Source organism: Pseudonaja textilis, chromosome 1 (assembly GCF_049901715.1).
Source record: "Pseudonaja textilis isolate UNSWEBS1 chromosome 1, rPseTex1.2, whole genome shotgun sequence".
Taxonomy (NCBI): domain Eukaryota; kingdom Metazoa; phylum Chordata; class Lepidosauria; order Squamata; family Elapidae; genus Pseudonaja; species Pseudonaja textilis.
Genome location: NC_141990.1, coordinates 184,608,403 through 184,630,884, shown reverse-complemented (window position 1 = coordinate 184,630,884; position 22,482 = coordinate 184,608,403). Strand labels below are relative to the sequence as shown.

At 37.6% G+C, this 22,482-nt stretch overlaps 1 protein-coding gene across 11 annotated transcripts; it reads left to right on the top strand.

The window, feature by feature from the left end:
• The first annotated feature begins 2,143 nt into the window (after nt 1-2,143).
• Nucleotides 2,144-22,155, top strand: HNRNPA3 (heterogeneous nuclear ribonucleoprotein A3). Of its 11 annotated transcripts, XR_015740740.1 has the most exons (16): nt 2,144-2,198; nt 6,145-6,244; nt 10,962-11,084; nt 11,209-11,355; nt 11,469-11,679; nt 13,047-13,136; nt 13,222-13,314; nt 13,410-13,487; nt 14,108-14,245; nt 16,623-16,748; nt 16,832-16,901; nt 20,174-20,229; nt 20,388-20,433; nt 21,235-21,296; nt 21,628-21,732; nt 21,991-22,155. XR_015740740.1 is itself a non-coding variant. In XM_026697015.2 (12 exons), the coding sequence occupies exons 2-11, from the start codon at nt 6,182-6,184 to the stop codon at nt 16,882-16,884; spliced, it is 1,122 nt and encodes a 373-aa protein (XP_026552800.1). In that variant the 5' UTR covers nt 2,144-2,198; nt 6,145-6,181; the 3' UTR covers nt 16,885-16,901; nt 16,988-18,302. The 11 variants fall into 11 exon arrangements, 3 of the variants coding, with proteins under 3 accessions (XP_026552800.1, XP_026552802.1, XP_087776024.1); XR_015740744.1 differs by lacking the exon at nt 6,145-6,244; XR_015740739.1 differs by lacking the exon at nt 20,388-20,433.
• Nucleotides 22,156-22,482: the final 327 nt, after the last annotated feature.

Below are 22,482 nucleotides of genomic sequence, written 5' to 3'. Positions count from 1 at the left end.
AAAAGCTCAACAAGGTCAAATTTGGTATTTGAACAGGAAATCAACAAGAAATACTTGGGCTATAGGTTCAAACTAGAAGTCAAAAATAATTTTGAAAGAAAGACATGGCAAACCACCTGTGTATTGATTCCAAACTATGTCCATGAAATCACCAGAAGTCAGGTCTGTCTCAAAGGGAACTTTTTTCCATGTCTCAAGTAGGTTTAACTATGTTATTAAACTGGCACCCTGAAGATGTTCTCACTATTATCAACATTATTTGAGCAGTTTTCTATAAATCCTATTATATATTTGTGTACAGTTAAGTACATGTATTTAGTGTCTCATCAAATCATTTCTGCATATATTATCTGCGTCTTTACTTTCGAGAAATCTAATACTACAAACCACTAATTCAGAAATTTTTTGATAATGGTTCCATTTCAACTAAAAAGCAAAACACTGTTTACTTGTGTTGTAAATTTGTTTATAAGAATGTAGAATTTATATGATTTTGTTAATATTAATTTAAATACTTCAACTGTAGATCAGGAAAATCAAAACTGTAATCCTAACACCAAATTATCATCTTTCCTCTGGACAACTGAATGAGATAAACGTTTGCTTGAATTTCACTGAGCATATAATGAAATTGTGCATAAACAAACTGAAGAACCCAATCCACCGCCCTATGCCTTTGAAGATTTCTGGCAAGGTCTTAGCCGTTGTTCCCGAGAGATTTTGCTCTTCTCCTCGGGCGGTGGGGAGAGCGTCTTTTTTTCTGCTGGGGACAACAATGTTGGCTCCTCCGCCTCAGCTTTAAGGGAGCGCAGCCGAGAAGAAATGGCGCCTTTCTCAGGCAGTCCAGCAATAACAGAAACCGGCGAAAGGGTCGAAAAGCCGAAGACTGCCACTTGGCAGAAAAACCGAGATTTATTTATCTAGCCTACGAAACTCCAACTGAAACTGATTTATCAGCTAAAGTGGCTGAGCGAGACTCTATTGTATTTCCTCGAGGGTCTCTTCTGTAGAAGAAGGGTGGGGAAAGCCGGGAGGATGGGTATCTATGAAACCAATCTGAGCCGAACGTTTATTTCGAATACGATCAGCGGGGTCGACCGATTCGAACAGTTAACGGCTTCTTCTGTGAGCGTCTCGCGTATCTGTGGGGGCGGGGGGGGGAAGCAACACGCGCCATCGAAGCGCCTACAAGCCAAACGCAACTCAGCTCCATGCGGCTGATCCCAAGATGGAGATTGTGAGCGAGCAAAATGGAAGGACCGTCTTTTCCCCCGATATTTTTTCTTAGGACGGCGAAAGCACAGCCCAGAAAGGACCAATGAACAAACCAGTCCAGAAAGGAGGCAAGCGAACAACCAAGCTGCATTTTAGACAAAGCAGCCGGGTTCCCAATCACTTATTCCCTCCCTTCTTCGCCGTCCTTTTTCAACCCGGTGCTTCCCGGATGCATTGGACTGGCTACAATAACTCCGAAGAACCCTCAAGGGCGGCGAGATCACGTGGGGCATATATTCCACTATATCAGGAAAGCGCGCACCAGTTCGGGAAGTTACCCAATAATGACACACGCTTTCTCGACAAGCGAGGAAGCACTGCTTCCCGCCCAAAGGGAAGCGCAGATTAGCTGTTTAGAGAAGCAAACACAGCTACGCCGTCATGGCCTCTCCAGCCCAGCGTTGCTCGCTCCGAGCACGAGATGAGCAAGCGTAAACGCGCGCTCTTGGCGCGCGCACATACACACGCCTCCTTCAAGCAGCCGATCTCGCGCTGGCGGCTCGGGCCGTTCTTTCCTACGCATTCCACCTCGATGGTTTAAGGCGGCGCAACGAGGTGACGGACAGCCCCGCGCACCAAGCGCGTGGTCTAGAATTTTCCTCCCAGGTTCTACCGTTGCGCTCCTTCGTGGCAATCCTCTCCTCTTTTTCAGGTAGTTAATGTCAAGAAGCACCTCATTCTTCCCCGCATCTCTCCCGCCGGCACAACTTGTAAAATACCGTACTGTACGGTAGTTCGTATCAAAACAAAAATTTGAAAAGAGTCCGTTCCGCCCCTCCTCTCCCCCTCCCCCCCGTTTCCTTGCCGTCGAGCCCGCCTTCCTCTCTCACGTGCCCTAGTTTCCTCTGACCCGCTCCTCCCACCCTCTTCCTCTCGACTCCATATTGAGGCTGAAGGAGGCAAAATCCAGTCACAAAATGGAGGTAACGATGCTCGGCGTCGCGCGGGAACAGCGGCGGGCCATGGGCTTTGGCAGCAGCGGACCCCGGAGATGGCTAGGCGCGGCAGACGAAGCAACGAGCAGGGAGGCCAGGCGGGGAGGAGCGGGCTCTTGACCGGCTCTCGAGCTGGCTCGGTTCTTTGCTTTCCCTCCCCCCACAAGCTTAGCCACACGACGTCTCCGAAATGGCGCAACGGGCTGGAGGGGGTGGGTGAGGAGGCTTGCAGCGGGAAAGGCGGCTGCTTCGGCCGCCATTGTGACCCCCGCGCGGGGGAGAGAGGCTTAACTCCAGCGAGAACAGCCGCAATAGAGCCGGGAGTGGGGAGGAGAGAATAGTCAGCGTGGCACGTTAGGTAAATCCCAGGCAGCCGGCCCAGTTTTCCTTGGAAGGGACGAGAAGGTTAACGGAGGATACAGCGCGCGCAAGAGACACGCGCACACGCAGATCCCGGCGCCGCCGACTCGTAATTGTGCTTTAGTTACCCTTAGGAAAATGCTCCCTTTTTTCCAACGGTGTGTGTTGTATTTTGCAATCCAGGAGCAAATCCCATTGAGTAGGATCCCCAAATATGAATTGTTGAACGCTGTTTCTGTGAACCTGGTCTTTTAGAAATAGTAAATATTGCACCGTTTCTTGCCTGTGACGTCTACTACACCACCCGCACTGGAGTGATATTATATGTATGTCGCCAGCTCACCGCAAAGAATAATAATAGCATAAGTTCTACAGTTAATTTTCTGTTTAATTTTCTGATAGCAGTTGAATGGCTTCGATAGGAAAGCCATTGGGGGGTTTGATAATTCGTAAAAGTGGTATTGGATCACTTAATACTTCTGTATGGAATCAGTATTTTTTTCTACTTGAAGTTATGACTGAATTTTGCTGGTTCAGATAACCACCATATCTTCTATCTCAGGTTTAATGAATCTTTAGATTCTTGATTGACTAGCATTCAAACCTAAGTTCTGTAATTACATTAAAGTGAACAATCCTGTTATGTCTTTAAGTCCTCTTCACACTTGTAAGTATCACAGGGTGTGTATATAAGATTGCACAGTGTGGGATAGATTAACTTTCTGGACCCTTTATTTCTGAATTATTTAATTTATCATACTGTGAGATATAAGATCCTGAATAAATTTATACTCACAATATGAAGACAAGTCTGGTGCACAATTTCAAAGGTTTATTGAAGAAAATAAAAGGCAGTTGCAAGCGGGGCCTCCAAGACCCTTCCCAAGTGGATTGAGTACAAGGAGAGCAAAATTCCATATTCAAACAATATATTTATACTGTTGCACAGAACACACCACGCCTAAGAGGCCCTCCCTACACCCCCTTACTTTCCACATTCTAAGATGAGCTAAACCAGAGGCTTAAGGGTCAACATGACATTGTTTTCTGTGCCTTGTGTCTTGTTTCACTACTGGGCTTTACCTTGAGATATCCCTTATCTACTTGTTGCCTAGCCCTGGGCAGATCTTCCTGTTTTCCAAGAAGATTGTAACAATGCATCATGTACTTGTCACTGAACACATTTTAGGGTCGGGGGTTTTATATGTAACAGAAAGAGTAAAGAGGAATCTTCTAGCTTAACTATACTTAAACTACATAAAATCCTATTATAAAAGAGTAACTTGTAATACTTTTCTATCAATACCATAGTCACAATTTTAAACTTTTTTTGCCTCTGCCACATAAATTGCCAAACTATATTCAGTTTTTAGGAAATCATTAACCTATGCACATCTAAATTGCAGGAGGAACAGACAGCTATGATTGTATGTCACCAACTTATTTGGAAAAATGTGCCACTCAGTTGAGTTCCAAGTAGCCTGAAGTATATTGATTGAACCTAAATCACTTGGTTCTGTGGGGGGGAATTATAATTTGGGGCATAAAATGTTGAAATTATGTTTTGATTGTGAAATAATTCAACTAGAGAACAGTGTGAAATGATTCAACTAGAGAACAGTCTTGTTCAAAAGGAACTCAAGGTTATAAGATTACTTTAGTATTATATTTTTAATGCTGAAGATCAGTTATCCTAAGGGTCCATCTAGCTGCTTTCTGTGGGACTCTGCTGGGGCTTGCTATTGTGTGTTGTTTCTAGGCTTGCATTCTCTATCTTTGCTTTTCCAAATTGTAATTTGGAAATGTGTCAGCAGCTGATGCTTCTGTGTCACCTATAGTTTTGAAAGAAAAAACAGACGGGGTATTGTATTTCTTGTTTGATTTTTCTTTTTTTCTGGCCTTGTAGAAGGGAGAGTTTTCTATTTGTATTAGCCCACAGTTTTAAAATTCCATCTACCTATTTTTAAGTGGGCAGGTATAATATGAATGCAAACAGATGCAAAGATTATCCAAGTTATGTCCCATTTTAATCTTTTTATTTCCAAAAAAAGTTTTGTATGCATTTCAGAATCTTAGTAAGAAAAGAGATGAAAGAAAGTATACAAAAGTATATTGAAACCCAATAATATTTTTAATTGGAGAGGGTGTGGGTTTTTTTTGTGATAATCTATACCAGCCTCAATTCTACTTGTAATTCAATTACTTCAGGATTGTAAGCAATTCTTTTAGCTGAATGCAGTTTTATCAATTTTAAATTCAGCTCTCTCAGATCTACAATCTTGGGATAATGTGTTTACTGTACAGTTTTATAACCCTTCCCAGATAATAGAAATATCTCTGATGGACATCAGAAACATTCAAAGTTGGTTAAAAGAATGATATGAGGTAGGACAGCTCTACGAAATACCAAAAAAAAAAAATGTCCAAACCTCTGAAGGCAAGGAGTTCCAAAGGACAGAGATTGTAACAAAGAGGACTTGCCATCTTGACCTTATCTCAGTGGTGACTCAGTAGTTAAAAGGCAGTATTGCAGGCTAATTTTGCTGGCTGCCCACTGCCAGCAGTTCAAGTCTCGCAAGGTTGACTCAGTCTTCCATCATTCCGAGGTCTGTAAAATGAGAACCCAGATTGTTGGGGGCAATATGCTGACTCAAAACCATTTTGAGAGGGCTGTAAAGCACCGTGAAGTGGTATATAAATCTTATTACTATTGCTATCTCCATCACTTCACATAGAGTGAAGGCTTTTTTTGAGATATTCTTACCCAATTGTTAGGTTCACCTTTCTCAAGGTAATACCTAATAACTTTGGTACAGTGGAAGTGCTGTTTTTAAATGTGAAACATGTTTAATGATTTGTTAGTACTTAATTATTTTGGCCATAGTGAAATATTAGTGCCCAATTACAGCTGCATTTAAGTGGTGCATTTTTAATTAATATATGTCTGAGCAAGGTCTTGAGTAGTAACATGCACAAGCTTGATTTAAGACATTCTGAAGGAAAACAGTGAGAAGCCTGTTTTCCAAATGCTCAAGATAGTAGCTTTCAAAGCATTTACTATAGCAAAAGCCTTTAAGTATTAATAACAACCCCTCCCAGATCTAAAGATAAACAGCCAAGAGGAATATCCAGGGAATAGGGTGTTTATAAACTGAGTTCCTTGGAAATGGTATTGATTCTCTTTCCCCTACTGGGATTTGCTTCTTTAGTCCAGTCCATATGATGAATGCAAATAAATATAGTATCTATTTAGAAACAATTTTAATCGATTCTTACTGCATAGTTTTGAATACAATTTAATTGGCTAGCAGTTCATTTTGCTATCCTGATAGCATATCATGATGAACATGCTTGTTTTTCTCAATTCATATTCTGTTTTTATTTTTAAAAAATACATTACATGGGTTGATAATAGAAACCTATCCCTTTTTTACTTATTTACTTACTCTCTCATACAGTAACATTACTTACGCTAAAGTGGCTCCAATATATTGTCCCTTGAAAATTAAGGCCCCTTTATTTGGTATGAGAGTAAGGAGAAAACTCACAGGAACTCCTACTACTTGTTACCTAGGTTAAAAGGAGCAACTGAGTCAGAACATACTCCCAAAATGGCGTGTAAAGAGGAGAGAGAGGCTGAAGATTGCAAGAGAAGGGGAAGAAGATCCTCACAGGTGGAATATTTTTATGATTTTAGCTTTTTTTTTTTTTACTTGAGTTAACTGAAGTCAGTTTTTGCTTGCTGCTGCTTTGATAGGTCTGTGTGGCTCAGATTTCATATTGCACTACTCTGTTCTGCTTCGCTTTTGAAAATACATTATTCCTTTTCCCAGTATAAAGGTTTACAGTAAGTGCACTATTATGTGCATAATTCTATAAATTTATGTTACTGAAAAAGGAATAATTTGAAGACTAATATCTAAATCTTAAAATTGTAGTTAAATTATCAAAGTCCAAAACCAGGCAATTATTGGTGGTTCTGTCTGCTTGAATGGACATGTCTAGTTGACTAAAATCCATGTTGCATTGAGGAGGTACAGGTAGTCCCCAACTTACAACAGTTCATTTGGTGAACGTTCAAAGCTACAAAGGTACTAAAAAAGTAACATGACCATTTTCACAGTTTTGATTGTTTCAGCATCCCCATGATCATGTGATCAGAATTCAAATGCTTGGCAAACTGACATATATTTATGATGGTAGCAGTGTTCTGGGGTTATGGTGAATACCTTTTGCAACATTTGACAAGCAGTTAATGGAGAAGGCAAATTCACTTAACAACCATGGTGGCAAGAAATGTGGCAAAAAAGGTCGTAAAATGTGGGAAAACTCACTTAACAAATGTTTCGCTTAGCAACAAATTTGGGGTTCAGTTGTGATCGTAAGTCGAGGACTACCTGTATTGCTGCTTTTTGAACAGTATTGTTCCATTAAAAACTAGAACATTGAGAATTGAAAATTTACATTATTTAAAAAAAGAACATTGTATCTGTTTCATATAGTAAAAAAACTGAATTCAGACTCAAGAGTTGCATCATTCAAAATTAGGTATATATACAGTTATTAATTGATAGATAAGCTTCACTTGAATAAATACCCGAATATTTGGGTTATGTAATATTTACATATGTTCAGCAGTTAAGCTGTTTTTGAGAACTATGGCCATCTGTTGAAAATTAACTATAGAAATTATAATTATTAACAATATTTAAGTAAATACTTCAACATATCAGAAGTAATCAATATATGCTTTAAATAATAGAACTTTAAACTCCTATAATTGAAAAATTCCTCCTTGTATTCCTTACGATTTCTACCTTACAGTTATAAGGAACTGCAAGAGCTTGCTACTATCCACAGACAGATGGCTTGTAATAACCTGCATAAATGTATCTTAGGGAGAATTAGAATGATACAGTGGTAGTTCTTGAAAAAAGTTTAACGGTCCAGACTTAACTTTTAGTTTATTTAGTGGAACCTTTATTTCCTCTGTAGCGTTGAACTGAATAGAGATTATAGAAACAGAGAAAACTGATGGCAGAAAAAGACCTAGTGGTCCATGGCCTTTTCCATCTCTTAAAAAAGAGATTGTTGGGACTAGCAATTTTGTAAGAAGAGGCTTTAGAATTAAGAGTTATGGAGACTTTACTGCTTTATAATAGGTGATATGTTCTTGTTTTTTTGTCAGGGAAAGATTAAAGTATACCAGCAGTATTCCACTCATTATAAATACAATTATCCAAAGGGGAAGTATAGGCTAACTGTTTTGTCATTATGGCCATTGATTACAATTTCCATTTGAAAACACCATAGGAGATCAGAATAAACATTTCAGCTAGGTTATTAAGGCCAATCACAATCGTTAATGTTTACTTTCCATTATTCAGATACTAATCAAAACTCCCTTGAAGTCAGCTGTTGCTATAAAATTCAAATAGTTTTACAACTCAAATGCAGGTATTCTTTTTCCTATTCCATGTGCCTTTATCATTATTAGACACACCCTACTTGATTCACTGACAAAATGACTGTCAGTTAAATAACTTTCTCCTTTCTTTGCAATCTTGGGATTTGACTTTAGCCTTTTAAAATGTGTTGTTGCTGAGGCAGAAAAAAATTGATGTGTTTGTTTTGAGAATCACCAGTTAATCTGATTAATTCAAAAATGTATAACTTCTAATAAATGCAAATTAAATTTAATGATACCAAATTTATGTTCCTCTTTGTGAATTGTTTCAAATGAAGAGTTGCTAAACAGGAAAGTGACAATGTTAATATGAAAAATAGAGATATTTTTAGTCACTCCATCTCCTGGATTTATCAGTTTGTAACTAGTGATATGTTTGGAAAGAAAATGTATTGAACTCTGCACACATTCTCTTCAAGTTCTATTGTTCCATTCTGCCCACATGAGACTGTTTTCAGAAAGAAGGATCCATAACTGTTCACCTGCTCTGAATTCTATTAGTCTAGAATTTGGAGCATATCCAGAAGTTCTGGATAATGGAAACAAGATTTTCAAATTGAGAGATTGGACTAGGAAACAGCAAGAAGAGAGAATAATTTGATTCTTTCTGTTTTCTAGTGATACCTAGAAAAGAAGACCAGATTCTTTGAACACTCAACCTAGTATTTAAAGAAGTATGGCCCCCAATCCTTTTGGGAGCCTGGCACTAGCTAGTTGCCCTCAAATAAAAGGATGTGAGCTTCTATCTCTTTTAGACTTAGACATACAGACAGACACACACACACACAGAGAGAAACTTCCCTCTATGGCTGGTTGGTTTGCCATCCATCCATCTAAATTAATATGGAAGATCTAAGTCAGTGATGGTGAACCTTTTGGGCTTGACATGTCAAAAATTCAAAAACTGTGTCTCTACTGACATGGTCCCCATTCACGAACAAAAGAAATAATTCTGTATCTCTCCCCTATCTAGGCTGCCCTGAAGAGCAGTACTTGGCAGCACCGAGACTAGGCCTGAAGTAGAAGCCCATGTCTTGTCTTGAATCCTTGCACCACTGCTGTCATTTAAAAAAGCTGCCATATCCCATTCCCCTAAGCATCCCAAACTTTGGAGAATGTGTGATTGCCCCATGGCCCAACACCTTCCAAGAATTCCCATGCACATTTACTTTTAGGCGTGCTTTCTTTCTGTTGACAGGCCCTTGCAGCCTATCCAAGGCTGCTCCAGGTTGCATAACACCTTGATTTGTGAAGCAGCTTCATAGAATGCTCTTCCACTGCCTCCAAAAACCATTTGAAAGCATGCCTTGTTTTTGCATGATTTTTAGAGGCTGCACAAGAGCATATTTCATTCTTACGTGTCCTCTGGGGTCTCTGAAAATTGTATGAGAATAGATTATGTTTTCAAGAATAGTTCTCATCTGTTAGTGAACATTACTGTGTCACCCAAAACAATCTGGCATATCCCCCTTGACATATATGTCATAGATTCTCCGTCTCTGATCTAAGTACTGTAGTTTGTTTTTTTCACTCCAGGGCATTGTGTCCAAAGTTGGCACCAATCACTCGATTCTAGACCAAGAAAAGCATGTGGAGCACAAATATTTTACTCTGTGCATGGGTTGTCTGGAAGCTCAAAATCATATGGCAATGGTGAAATTTTCTTTGGAACTGTTTTTCCTGTGTTTCCGTTTCATCTTGCTTTCTGTCCTATTAGCCTACCTGGCAGTTCCAGTTTTGGTTCTTTGTGTCATCAGCAGACAGATAGATTACTAAGTGACTTGGAAAGATGGCTCAGAAGCAGAAAGTGCACAAGCAGGTACTGCAGGGGAGAAGTGAAGGTGTGGCTGGCACTCCTTTTCCACTTTTTCCTCCCTTGCAGAGTCTCTACACTCCTCCACAGCATGGCTTGTGCAGAAGCTGCCTTTGCTTTTCTCCACAATACTACTTTGTTCAACATTGATTTCTCTGCAGTGGCACAGCTACTTGGTGATGTGGGGGAGACTCGGTGCTCACACTGTGCAGGACAAGTGAGCTCTGCAGAAGAGAAGATGGGGCGGGGTGGGTCAGAATGCTCGTGGCTCAGAAATCTGGGACAAATGCACACATTGGGACAGGAATAAAAGCTGAAACAGCATCTGATGTGTGAGCCATGATGGGCCTTACAGAAGAAGTCTGCAGGCCATAAATGTGAGAACCCTGGATTAGTATGACTAGAATCCAATAGCTTTTAACTTTGTTAGAATATTTTGAACAAAATAGTATGAACTGTACAAAAGAAAAAGAAAAACTGGAATTATGCTAAATTTTGTTTAAAAGATGGTTAATTTTTTTAAAATATGGTTCTTTTAATCATATGTAGATAGAATGTAATGAAATTCTAACAGTAATAGCCCTTTCCATAGAATGAATGTGTGTGTGTGTGTGCGTGCACGCGCACACACACACACGAACACAATACACAAGCCTGAGGATGGCAGATGAGATTCTGCCGAAACGTTGCTACAACTTTAAAAGCACAACTATAATGACGTGGGAAAATACCCGAACAAAGCTGAAAAATAGGTAGGTAGGTAGGTAGGTAGGTAGATAGATAGATAGATAGATAGATAGATAGATAGATAGATAGATAGATGGCTATTGGCAGTTTTACTGCATTTGTAATTCCTTTTCTACTTTTCATAAATCATATAGATTTCAGTTGGACAATTAGAGCAGTTATGAATAGAATTGCAGCCTCAGATTATAGCTATATGCCTACATGTTAGAAAATAAGTACATAAATACATTTGTATCATACTGAAGCATATAGCTATAGAAGTGGTAAGTTATTTAATAATTGCAAACTGTAGACAAACTACTTAAGTGAATTTTTGAGCAGCAGTATGAATCTAGTGCAGATACTGAAACTTTTCTTCTTTCAGGGTCATGATCCTAAAGAGCCAGAACAATTGAGAAAGCTGTTTATTGGTGGCTTGAGCTTTGAAACAACAGACGATAGCCTAAGAGACCACTTCGAAAAATGGGGCGCGCTCACAGATTGTGTGGTGAGAAATTATAACATTTGTATGTCTTTGCATTTGGGATAAACTCTGCTCTACTCAATTAGAGAATTAGATTTAAACAAAAAATGTTTCAATCAGCATTCTCTGTATTCTATATTTCTTGAAGGTGATGAGAGACCCACAGACAAAACGCTCTCGAGGCTTTGGTTTTGTGACCTATTCTTGTGTGGAAGAAGTAGATGCTGCAATGGCAGCTCGACCACATAAAGTTGACGGCCGTGTGGTAGAGCCAAAGAGAGCGGTTTCTAGAGAAGTAAGTAATTATTTAAAATGTTACACAAATGCTTGCCTGCTTCTAAATGTGTTTTTCAAATATTGAACTAATATAAAAGTTTGAAATACTAATTTTAACTTAAAATTCCATAGGATTCTGTGAAACCTGGTGCTCATTTAACAGTAAAGAAAATATTTGTTGGTGGAATTAAAGAAGATACAGAAGAATATAATTTAAGAGATTATTTTGAAAAATATGGCAAAATTGAAACCATTGAAGTAATGGAAGACAGGCAGAGTGGAAAGAAAAGAGGTTTTGCCTTTGTGACATTTGATGATCATGATACAGTAGACAAAATTGTTGGTATGTAGTATTTTGTCTTTTTGGTAACTTCTGTTTGATAAATATTGATATGTACTGTGTTTTAATAAACAAAACTTTTATCGTAGGAATAATGTAAGATATTTCAACGTTTTAAAAGATTATACTTTGTAGCCCCAAATTCAATTCTTGACTATTTTTTCTTCTGTGTATTTACATCAGTTTCTCCAATTTCAAATATCTGATAGTTGTTTATTCACAAGCACATGTTTGACTCCATCATTTTCATTACCCAGAGCTTTCTTGAATTTTTCCACTATGCTTAAATGCCTACCTGGGAGGCAGTATGATAACATTTTTCATAAAGTACAATATTTTCAATTTGCTTGTTTGCTGTTATTGCTGCACAGAAGTCCAGTAGCCACCTTTTGTAGCTGGATGAATTTCCCAAACAAATTGAACAGCTTAACTAATAACTTTAGCAGAATATCAAAATCTCAAAAAAAACCTCGCTCCAAAGGAAATATATACTTCCAGCAGGGGAATGGTTTTGAGAGATTCCAGCTCAAAGGGTGATTAGTGATTACACAAAGGCAGGTTCAGGTCAAAACTCTAATTGCAGTTTTAATTTATTTATTTTTAATACCTTTATTATATTAAATACCAATAAAATACAAACTAATGTGAAAGAAAAAAGGAAGAGGATAAAAGAGTAAAGTTTAAAAGTAACAAGAAAGCAAATATTGATGGACCAGAAATCCATAGCCTCCTCACTATAATTTAATATAATTGGGTCATTACTGAGGAAAGCACCAAAAGAAACTGATAGAAAAATTGTTTGACAAACTAGATATTCCCTAAGGCCAAGAACTCTTAGCTCTGTTGCAACAAGGCTTCCCAATCTAATAGCTTCCTACATGTACAAGCAGAATTTTACCTGCATTCTATACTCATTCAATTGAGTTGGACTGATTGGAAAGCACCAGCCTCTGGTACCTTGTTATGTTTTGCTTGCTTGCTACTTCAGTCATTTGACTCTAAGAAGCTCTTTTACTTCCCTTTAAAATTCTCTGGGTCCACATATTCTAGAAGAAAAAAGGAGGAGGCAAGCTGATTGAAAATCAGAATTCTGCTTTTTTCTACTGGGGTTGAAAGGCAAACCAAGCCAGAATAGAGGTCAAAACAATTTAACTCAATTTAAAGTTAGAGATAAAAGTCTGAATAAATTACTTTGCAAGTGTTTGGATGCCCTTGAAAATGAAGAGGTTTCATACTTTTAATTATATGTGGGTAAGAGAATCAGTATGGGTTTGTGTTTTGATTTTTTTTTATATTTTACAATTTTTTGCATAAATATTGAGCAGAATGCATATTTTGATAGCAATAATTAATTTCAAATTTTATTTTAGTTCAGAAATATCACACTATAAATGGACATAACTGCGAAGTGAAGAAAGCTCTCTCCAAGCAAGAAATGCAGACTGCAACTGCACAAAGAAGTGAGTCTTAGTAGGAGTCCAAAATACAGCAAGTATGCTACCTATCGAACACCATTAGACATTCACTGTATTGTTTTTATTTAAGGTCGTGGGAGTAGTTCAAGCAACTTCATGGGTCGTGGAAACTTTGGAGGCAGTGGTGGAAGTTACAACAGAGGTGGAAGTTTTGGTAGTAGAGGTACATGCTAGTTCTCCCCAGTGTCCTTCCAAGATATTGTTTTACATTATTGGTTGTTAACTTGTTCATAACATAATACTTTTGTCCTGCTTTAGGAAGCTACGGTAGTGGAGGTGGTGGCAGCAGTAGAGGAAGCTTTGGCAGTGGCGATGGATATAATGGCTTTGGTGATGGTAAGCATGGTAGTACAGATACAACTTGCATAACACTTGAGCTATATTACTTTCAGTAGCTTGACAGCCACACCTGGTTGCACTGGTGTCAAAAAGATTTCAGTTCGAAAGGTGGCTTGGTGAGGACCAGATTGGGGAAAGTTTTTAAGGGATAACATGTTTCTTTATACTTCCTTTATAAAACCACTCCTGTTCCTGGTATGAAAAAGGGTAAGAAGTTATATTTATCATTAAAGGAAACAAGTATAATAGGATACAGCTTTTAGGGACTATGGAATATCTTGACATAGAAACGGTTGAGATATAAAGAAAATCTGTGTACTGAATAATTAGATGATTTAAGTCAGGTATTATTAGCTTAACCCAGTAATTTCAATGGAGCACAGTGTCATTGCTTTCAAAGCAAGTACTAAAATATGACCTGTGGAATATTGCTTATGTTCTTCAAACTAGATACCTCCATTTGTGTGGAAAAACAGTTCTGATCTCAAAGGCACATGTGGTTAATAATTAGGAATGATGCATGCAACAAACCAAAACATCTGAAAGATGCATTGGCAGAAGGGTGAATGACTTCTGTCTTTTTATTTACAACCAATTTTTGTTACATTTAATTCAAGGTGGAAACTACGGTGGTAGCCCTGGATATGGTAGTCGAGGTGGTTATGGTGGTAGCCCAAGCTATGGAAATCCAGGTGGTGGATATGGCGGAGGAGGTGGAGGCTATGATGGTTATAATGAAGGAGGAAGCTTTGGAGGTGAGAAGCCTTGAATTGCATTAGAATTATAAATATTTATAATACAAATTTAATAAAATATTAGTGTGATTGTTAAAAAGTTCAATAAGATTAAATTTTTATCTGTCACTTTAAAACATCATGTAGGTTATATTTTAAAAAATGTTATGCAACGTAAACTTGTTCTCAAAGTACACTTCCAATACTGTGAAATCACACTGAAAATTTTTTGAAGGATTCAGGGGGTATGTATCAGTGCATGCTGTCATCTATGTTAGATTGGAAGTTTAATTTTCAAGAGCTCCCATGCTAGCTGCTAGGGATATAATGTTGATTTTTCTAACCTGTATCTGTTTTATAAGGAGTTTGTTTTGTTAATTTTTCTGTAGCATTCTAGTTTTTAAAAAAAGATGTAGTGGGCATAGAGATTGGCCTTAAAGTACAGAAAGAAGAGCCACTATTAGGCAGCAGTCAGATAAGCACCAGGGCCAGAAAACTAATTTGAAAAAACATTTTACACAAGTCCCTTCCTAGCTCATAAAGTGAAGAAGCGGGAAGCACATTCAGACATGCAGAATTCTTTTGCTATAGCTTTACAATAAAGGTAGTACTGACTGACCTTCATGGTGTTGGTTTCTTAGTTTGGTCTACATGTAGGATTAACACTAGGTAAATGTCACGTTCTTTGTGAAACTTTCCCCAGTACTATTTATATAGCAATAGCACTTAGACTTTTTAAAATATTTTATTTTTTAAAAAACAAAAATACAAATCTCTATTCACGTTAACAGTGTTCATGTTGTTATTAATACATACATCTCTTTTTATACATAAACATCAACTCTTATTTCTATCCTCCACCCATTAGTACTACCTATCTCAAACCGCGTAATAGTCCAAATCATCTTTGCCTCTTAATTCCATTGTGAATTTATCCAGTTCCGCACAATCCATTGTTTTTTGTGTCAAGTCTTCTTCAGATGGTATCTTTTCCTTCTTCCATCCCTGTGCGAAGGCTATTCTTGCCGCAGTTATGATATGTATAATGATGTATTGGATGGCCTTGTTCAGTTTCCCCTTAATTATTCCTAATAAAAATATTTCCGGTTTGAGTTCTAATTTGTGATCTGTAATTTCTAATAATCATCTTTGTACCCTCATCCAATATTTTTTAACCTCTGGACACTGCCACCACATATGGAAGAATGTTCCTTCTTTATATTTGCACTTCCAACATTCTGCTTTTGTGTTTGGATATTGATTTTCTTTAAATGCTGTTGACAATTTCAATTAACAGTTACCAGCCCACATTTTTCCCAATCCTCTAAATTTATATTATGCCCTACATTTTTTGCCCAGGCAATCATTGATCCCTTTACTATTGTATTGTAAGGACTTACAACAACTGGACCAAATTTTGACAGGCAAAGAGATAAAATTTATAACAAGAATGTATAACTATTTGTTGGAAGTGGAATTATAGCACCCCATAGTTCTTTACACCACTCTCTGGGTGGTTTACAATGTCATCCTATTGCTTCCAACAAACTCTTGTCGTTTTACCAACCTTGGAAGGATGGAAGGCTGAGTCAACCTTGAGCCTCATCAGGATTGAACTTCAATCTGTGGGCAGAGTTTGCCTGCAGTACTGCATTCTAACCATTGCACCATATATGAAATATTTGGATTGATTGCTGGCCCACAGTTTCAAGGATAAATTTTCCGATCAGCGTATATTTCTAGAAAGAGCAAACTGAATGTGTTGATTTAAAAGATAATGAACAAATGAGATTATCAAATTTATGCATCAGTATGAGAACTAAAACTTGGAACTAATTTAAACTTCCTTTACCTAGAAGAAGGATGACTCTATATTTAAATAATATTGGGAATTACAGGGCATCATGAAAAAATTACGGAACGCTAGGGGCACTTTGAACTGAGAAAGTTCAGCTATCTGGAGAGGCTGGAATAGATTGCTTTTTTTTTTTCCTTATTGAAAAAACATTAAATTGAAAACACTTAAATTGAAACAGAAGGAGATGAATGGTGTTTCTTCCTCCCAGTGTTCCTCAGGTTTGTTTCTCACAGGTTATCGTAGCAAAGTTACTAGCTGGAATCAAGTATTGTTTGTTTCTTATCAGTGGAGAAAAAAGAAGAACAGAAACAATGAGTTCATGACTTCCATTTTTTTAGCTAAAAACTGCATAAGTTTTTATGTTTTACAACTCGCATTGTTCATCGAAATTTCATAAAGTACCTTAAGTCCATAAAATGTGTACATTGCATATTCAATTGTATGCAATAGTGCTTCATTTATTTAATCGAATGAAGTACTTTTCTAAATTACTTCAAATTATATAACAGACTTGAACATAAAATTAAATTTCTGTTTTAGGCAACTATGGTGGCAGTGGAAGCTACAATGATTTTGGCAACTACAGTGGACAGCAGGCCTCAAGTTATGGACCCATGAAAGGAAGTGGCAGTTTCAGTGGCAGAAGTTCAGGCAGTCCCTACGGTGGTAAATGCAACATTAAAATATATGCAGCTGGCTAGTATCTTTCAACAAGAACTTGAATATAAACAGTTATACTCCATTTGTAGGTAACTATGGATCAGGTGGAGGAAGTGGTGGCTATGGTGGAAGAAGATTCTAAAAACTAGTGGGATAATGGTATGTATGCTACAAATAAGTGTTTTTAATTAAGCTTACAGCATTTCTTTGAGAGTAATCTTTTTTTTTTATCCTGTATTCAACAGGCTACAGTTCTTAGCAGGAGAAAGCGAGGAGTTGTCAGGAAAGCTGCAGGTTACTTTGAGACAGTCGTCCCAAATGAATTAGAGGAACTGTAAAATCTGCCACAGAAGGAGCGATGAACCATAGTCAGAAAAGTTACTGCAGCTTAAACAGGAAACCCTTCTTAAGGACTGTTAATAGCCACAGTTTGCAAAGAGTGCAGCTATTGATTTAATGCAATGTAGTGTTTAGATGTACATTCCTGACTTTTTTTAATTTGTTGTTGTAGCTTTGTCTTTTCTTCATAAAATCAGGTATATTGCCCTGTAAATTTGTGGTAGTGGTACCAGGCATTAAAAATAATTAAGGAACATTTAATTTTTTTTCAATACTTGTGTAGTTCAGTTTTTTCTTACCGAAACTTCTTTAAACAAAGAAATGTAGTTTTAGGGTATATTCTTGCTAGGAAAAAAAAATCAGTGCATTATAATCTGTATTAATTTAAAACAACAATGCTGAACGTTTTAAGTACTCTTAATTTTTTTTCTGCATATGTAACCAAATGACATGAGTTGCACATGCATAGGGAGAGGAAAGATGTTTGCATTAAAGCTTGTTTAGCTGTATAATTAGGACTGAGTCATTTAAACCAATGCTTGTGAATGATAAAAGCTTTACTTTCAAATGAGAATTCCAGATATTTCTGGGTTGTGCATATCATAATTTGTAGCATTTGTTTTTAGTTTAAACCTTCTAAGTAAATAAGCATTGACAAGATCTTTTAAAGTTTATTCAGTTTGCCTCCCACTTCGCTGATATATAAAGGAGCTACAAGAAACATTGGCAGGACAGGTTTCTGCCTTTTATAATTGTTGAGACTCAATTTCCCTCAAATTGCAAACAGATTAAATGCACACATATAATTAAATTAAAACTTTGAATCTAATAGCGTGGGTCTGTTACTTAGCTTACAGTTCTACAGTTTCATATGTATATATATATATATCTGCCCTAAAAATATAGGTTCATCTGTTAAGGTGCCTAAGTTCTACTGTGTATAATTCTGTATGCCCCTTTCTATCTGATGCTAATTTGCAGCATAGAAACAATCCCTCTGAGTTTGTTGGAATAAGTATAATTCTTCTGAGCATGAATGCATCAAGATGTTTCATACACTTTCTAATGCCCTGATAATAGGTCTTGAAGGTAAAGTGAAAGAAATAGGAGCTAATTTGGTAGAACCTATTGTTGCTAATGAGGGTCCTATGGCTACAGTTAAATACAGACTGTTCGTTGGAATGATTTGATAAAAATTATTAAAGTCACACTCTTGACTAAGTTGTTTACTCCTTCACTTACCTAGGTTTATTTACAGCCATGTTCCCTAATAATTTGCTATCCTTCTTAATCTGATCAGACTTCTTTTTGAACTATTGCCAGAGCAGTGCTTTCTGTCAGTACACATCCAGAAGAGTAGGGCACAGTGAGTAGAAGAAATTCAGACATTTTTCACCTCTTATTTCTGTAGGTCAATAAGTTTAAGATAAACTTAATTCCAGTGTAGGAATTGATTGCTGAACAAATTGCTCAAGAATCAGACATGAACTCGTCATTGGGTATAGAATGCTATGGTTAATATTTACTTTAAAATAAAAAGTATAAAAGGAAACATGGTGGCACGGTAGTTAGAATGCAGTATTGCAGGCTAACTGCTGAGAGCCAGCAGTTCAATCCTTTAGGGTTCAAAGTTGACTTAGCCTTCCATCTTTCTAAGGTTGGTAAATGAGAAGCCAGATTGCTCACATTTGTAAAATGCTCAAAGAGTGTTGTAAAGCAGTAGTTGCCAACCTTTCCAGCTTGCTGGCCCAGGAAAGGGGCATGTGAGTGGCAGGTGTACGCATGCACAACTCCATTTGTGCAAGTGGCGGGTGCACACACCCTCCACTCATGCAAATGGAGCTTTGTGCACAAGCAGTGGGTGCTTGCGCACAAAGTTCCACTTGTGAGTAGTAGGCATTTGCTCCATTCATGCAAGCAGAAGGTGCTTGTATGCGAAGCTCCATCTGTGCAAACAGCTTTACGTATGAGTGCAAATGTCCTCCACTTGCGTGAGTGGAGCTTCTCACATGAGCACAAATGTCCTCCACTTGCACGAATGGAGCTTTGCATGCGAGTACATCCTTGCTCAACATGCACGAGTGTAGCTTTATGCGCATGCACCTGCCCATCTCCTGTGGCTCAGTTTTGAACAGGCTGCGGCCTAATACTGGGAGTTGGGGACCTCTGCTACAAAGCACTACGGGATGGTATATAAGTCTTAAGTGCTATTACTATATGTGAACCCAACTCGAGAGTATCAGTCCCCCAAAGATCTACAGTATCGTATGACTAAATGTGGGAATGTTGATATCTTCTATCTCCAAGAAAATGTCTGCATACCAGTAGTCAAAGCTTGTTGAAAGGGATTCAGCTGTTACTGTAGTGTTCTCATGTACATTCCTTATTTTTTAAATTTATATGCCATCTCCCCATAGGGTATCTCTGGGTGGGGCTTACATTAGTACATATATGTGCATTTCCTGCAAAGGTAGATCAGACTCATCCCTTCTAAGTCTGTCACTGAATCCAGTAACATAATGAGTAATTGGTTAAGACATTCAATCTGTTTTTAATGGTGATGGAATGACTCTCGATGTTATATAGAGAAAACAATACCAGCGTGTTAATCTTTTGTAAAAATGTGAAACTTGTAAGGTAATCAGTGACTTAGACCTAGATCTCTGAATTCTGACAAGTAAAAGGAGTGGACAGTGAATAACCGGCATTAAAGATATCTTAGCCGAAATGAGGATCAAACGAGATTCAGACAGGACTGCAGCGCCCGAGTCAGCAAATTAAAGAAGGACAAGGCAGCAACAGCTTCAACTTCCAGACAAGAAAAGGCATAAATATACTATGCTGATAGTGAGCAGCTTCCCCAAATAGTTAAATCTGCCTGTCAGTGATGAAATAACGGAAGAAAGTCTAGGAGTTCTTCACCAATTGGAAGCTCCCCAGGTCATAGCTATTTGAGTTGGCCTACAGTGGTAGGTCTAGCATTTAGACCTGAAAGGGGAGTAAGACTAGGTAAGGTTTGTTTCTAACACTTTTCATGAATTAAAAAATAATTCCTCTCTGAACATGGTAAGAAAGATCTGTTTGACTTGCAGATTGTTGAAGAAACCTCTGTGACCAGAGGTGGATATCTTACTGGAAAACTTGCTTGGTAAGAATGTGTACAACACTGATGTTTCTTTTATTGTATTCTGAGCTCTGGGTTTTGGAGAAAACAACAAACTGGGAAAATGTGAAATATATTGAATATTTATTACTGTATTCAAATCAATGTGGATGGGCTTATTAAATCATCTAATTGGCATTTAGGTCTAAAATTCTACCATCCACGGTACTTCAGACAGCTGTTATAGAGGTGAGTGGCTTAACAATTAGACCTTGCTGGAGATGAAGCTTAACTTAGGATTTTGAAGTTTTGGAGACCATATCTAGGTGGGGTGGCGGTGGGGGTCAGATATCCACCAATTAATGAGAAGTAACATTTTTAAAAAATTCTGTCTTCAGCTGAATTCGTGGCTTGTGAATGGCTCAAAAAATTATAGTGGTCTCCGGTAGGGTTCGGCATCTTCTATACAGTAGGTGTTAGTTATAATAGACAATTTGCACACAACATCAAGTATCAACATGAATGGAATGGGAGAGAGGCTAAGGACTATGAGCTTGAAACAAAACATTTTCAATATGTTGAGATTTTTTTCCCTGATGAAACACCACCTTTTTTAGCATAGGAAAAATGGGCACTCTTTGAATCAAGCTTTATTACCCTGCTTACCTAGAACAAAAAGTTAACTAGCAGAATATGGAAATCAATGGAACAAATTATTTTGTTTTACTTTTGGGAACTCTTAAGAACAGTGGTTGGTTGCTTTTTGCTGTTTGCATGCTCCTGGCATATAGTTTCTTACTGTTGTTACCAAACTATGTCAGGCATCATTGTATTGTGGAGGGATAATTTCCCAGTGATTTTGCTAAGAAAGGTGTATGATGCATCACAGATCGTTGAACATACCTAATTACGTACATAGGCAAATAAAAAAAGTACCTTTCATACAACTGAAAATCCTGATTTTATGTGTGATTTTTCAGTTAGAAAAGTAGCCAATAATAAAGCATTGCTGGATTCCTATTGGTAATGTTTCTAATTACCAAATTGCAGGCAAGAAAATCAGTAACATTCTCACCTGGAATACTTGATGTGCCCTCTAAATTAATTTTCAGGTAACAAATTTTTAAAATGAGTTTTTTTGGGGGGGTTAAGAATTTTTTTAAAATTCATTCTGTAAACCTTAATTGTGTAATCTAATACTGAAATTAATTTGCCTTATTCTGTTGTTATTCTGCATGTAAGAGTAGGATTATGATTCCAGATTGTCGGCTTGTCAGCATCTCAGTTTAACTCACGATTTATGAATTTATGATCAGTTTATCATTTCTGTACCTATCTATAGTAGCATCAAATGTACAAATTGTTATGTTATAGTAACTAGGAATGTGGCTAACTGAAACTGAATATTAGATAATATTTATGGATTGTGTCTTGCTATTCTAGGACTATGAGTGGCAAAGAGCACCTATGCTCCCTTTTTGTCTTATGAAAACAGGGTTGAGGCTAAAAATGGGTAATCTCAGCAATCCCCAGCAAGATGGAAATGGGGTGAGTGCATGTGTTTCTCTGTGCCTCACATTTTACTAAAAGAGTACCTGAATCATGTATGTGCTCAGCTAAGTTTTTCCCCAAACAAGACTGAGATCAACCGTGTTTGGTAATGGGTTTTAGATACATTATGGTACTAGAACGGTGCCAGCATTAGGGATCTTGTGGACCTCAATCAACTATTAGCAAAATTAAGATATTCAATAGGTTACCATACTTAATGTGCTAAATTGTTTGCTTTTATCTTCTGCTCTGCAGGATGACTAATCCTGAAGAAACATTCGTCTGTTTCCATAAATTGACATTTTTGATTCTTCAATGGAACATGCATACAACTGATAGCTATGAGAGCAAAAATTGAAGCATGTAATAAACAAATGCTTGTAATAAACACAGTTAATCATGATAGTTGATGAATTTCAATTCTAGTTCTGGACCATCATTTATTTCTGTATTAAGCAACTGAGTTGCATGATTTCTTCTAAATTGTTACGACACAAACTTGAAGCCACTTAGAGATGTTGGATTCACATTGGTCATTTAGTTCCACGTGAAACAACAGGTGCTGTGCAAATGTTTGGCTCTAGCCTAGGAGATAGGTCTCAGAGCTTAAGGACACATCCTGCTAGAACAAAACTTGAGGGCATGTTTACAGGAACAAGTACACTCACAAATTTCTGACTGATGTGGATTAGTAATTTATGTTGATATGTCATTGTCCTATGAATTATCAGAATGAAAAATACTAAG